Source organism: Helobdella robusta (assembly GCF_000326865.2).
Source record: "Helobdella robusta unplaced genomic scaffold HELROscaffold_32, whole genome shotgun sequence".
Taxonomy (NCBI): Eukaryota; Metazoa; Annelida; class Clitellata; order Rhynchobdellida; family Glossiphoniidae; genus Helobdella; species Helobdella robusta.
Window position 1 is genome coordinate 371,248 of NW_008704589.1, and position 1,592 is coordinate 372,839.

At 36.0% G+C, this 1,592-nt stretch overlaps 1 protein-coding gene across 1 annotated transcript in view; it reads right to left on the bottom strand.

The window, feature by feature from the left end:
* HELRODRAFT_175050 (hypothetical protein) overlaps positions 1 to 971 on the bottom strand; it is a gene marked incomplete at both ends in the record, with an annotated part of 5,354 nt that extends 4,383 nt beyond the window's left edge. The window contains one exon of the mRNA XM_009022490.1: positions 99 to 971. Coding sequence (XP_009020738.1) covers positions 99 to 971 — 873 coding nt within the window. The remainder of the gene's footprint in view (positions 1 to 98) is intronic.
* Positions 972 to 1,592: the final 621 nt, after the last annotated feature.

Below are 1,592 nucleotides of genomic sequence, written 5' to 3' on the forward strand. Positions count from 1 at the left end.
TTTGATCAAACTGCATAACTCATATCCAGGGCCTTGTCGTCCATTCATCAGTTTGACTCTTTCCTTGCAGGAAAATGTACTATTTTCCATTTTCCTACGTCTCCTCGCACTCTGTATAAAAAACCCTCCGTTGAGTTTTTCTCCATCTGTCTGGCGTCGTCCATCAATTTTTTAAGTTCATCTCTTTGCTCAACAGTAAGATCATGACTCAGACCAACATGAGACAGATTATCGCTTACTGACTTCATTTTAAAAACATTTTTGAAAACGAGTTCCTTCACCTTGACATCATCAAACTTTACCAAAATTGGTCTTACCACCGTATCATTTTTCTTACCAAGTCGTACCAACTTTATTATGTTTGTTTCACCGCAGACACCACCGGTCAGATGACTGATTATCTTGCAAACCCTGTTTCTGTCGTCCGTTCCTTCACTCAGTCGAAAAACCACTATATTTGCCTCTCGTTCCTTCGATTCCATTACATTGGTTAACGTTTTTTGCACTTTTTTTACATCATCGTTTATGATTTGGACACTTTTCACAACCTCAGAACTGACCACGCTAGCAAATGATCTGGTCATTTCATTTCTAAAGTTCGAAATCTCATCACAGAGCTTTGATCCAGGGACATCCAATCCAGACATTTTGCCTTCATTTGCTTCCAATTTTACCTTGATTGCATCGATTTCTGATCTAATCTCTTTACTTAAGCTGTTTATCCTGTCACATATCTCAGCTTTTCCACTCTCAACTGTTTTGATGACCTGATCCTTTATTGATGGTGACTTCAAGCACTCATCACACACAAATTTGACATTATCACATGCCTTCAATAGTTCTAACGATTCCTCAGTCATGCCGACAGCAAACGAAATCCCACAACAAACACACTGAACATCTGTTGATTCTTTTTCACATCGTAGAGCATCGCTATTAGAATTTTTCGTAGATCTTCCTTTACCAGCCATCATCACCAGATCGAAAGTTTAATTGAAGTTTTAGTAAACGCGTTATCCAAGCCGACAAGTTGTGTAAACGTGTGATATAAATTGACAAAATTTTAGATCAGTAAACAGTATCTACTCAAACAATTCTTGAGTCCATATAGTCTATAAAATCGACACGAAAAAAAATTTTATGTATGTATGTATGTATGTATGTATGTATGTATGTATGTATGTATGTATGTACGTACGTATGTATGTATGTATGTATGTATACAATGTACCCTTCTGGGCGACGGACATCTGTGTATTCTTCCGCTTTTTATTCACACACATATACACACAAACACACACACCGATACACATAAACACATACACAAAAACGAAATTTATTTTATTAAATCTATTAATCAATCAATTAGCCAATTATTTTTATATTGTTTTCAATAAAAAAAACATTGAAATCAACTCAAATCAACTGTGACCTTAACATACAAAATATCGACCCATCTTCATCACCATCACATTCCGATTTATTTTTAATGTCGTAAAAAAATCACGAACAGTTGTTTTGCTAATATATGATATATGTGTGCGTGTGTGTGTGTGTGTCAGTGTGTGTGTGTGTGTGTGTGTGTGTGTGTG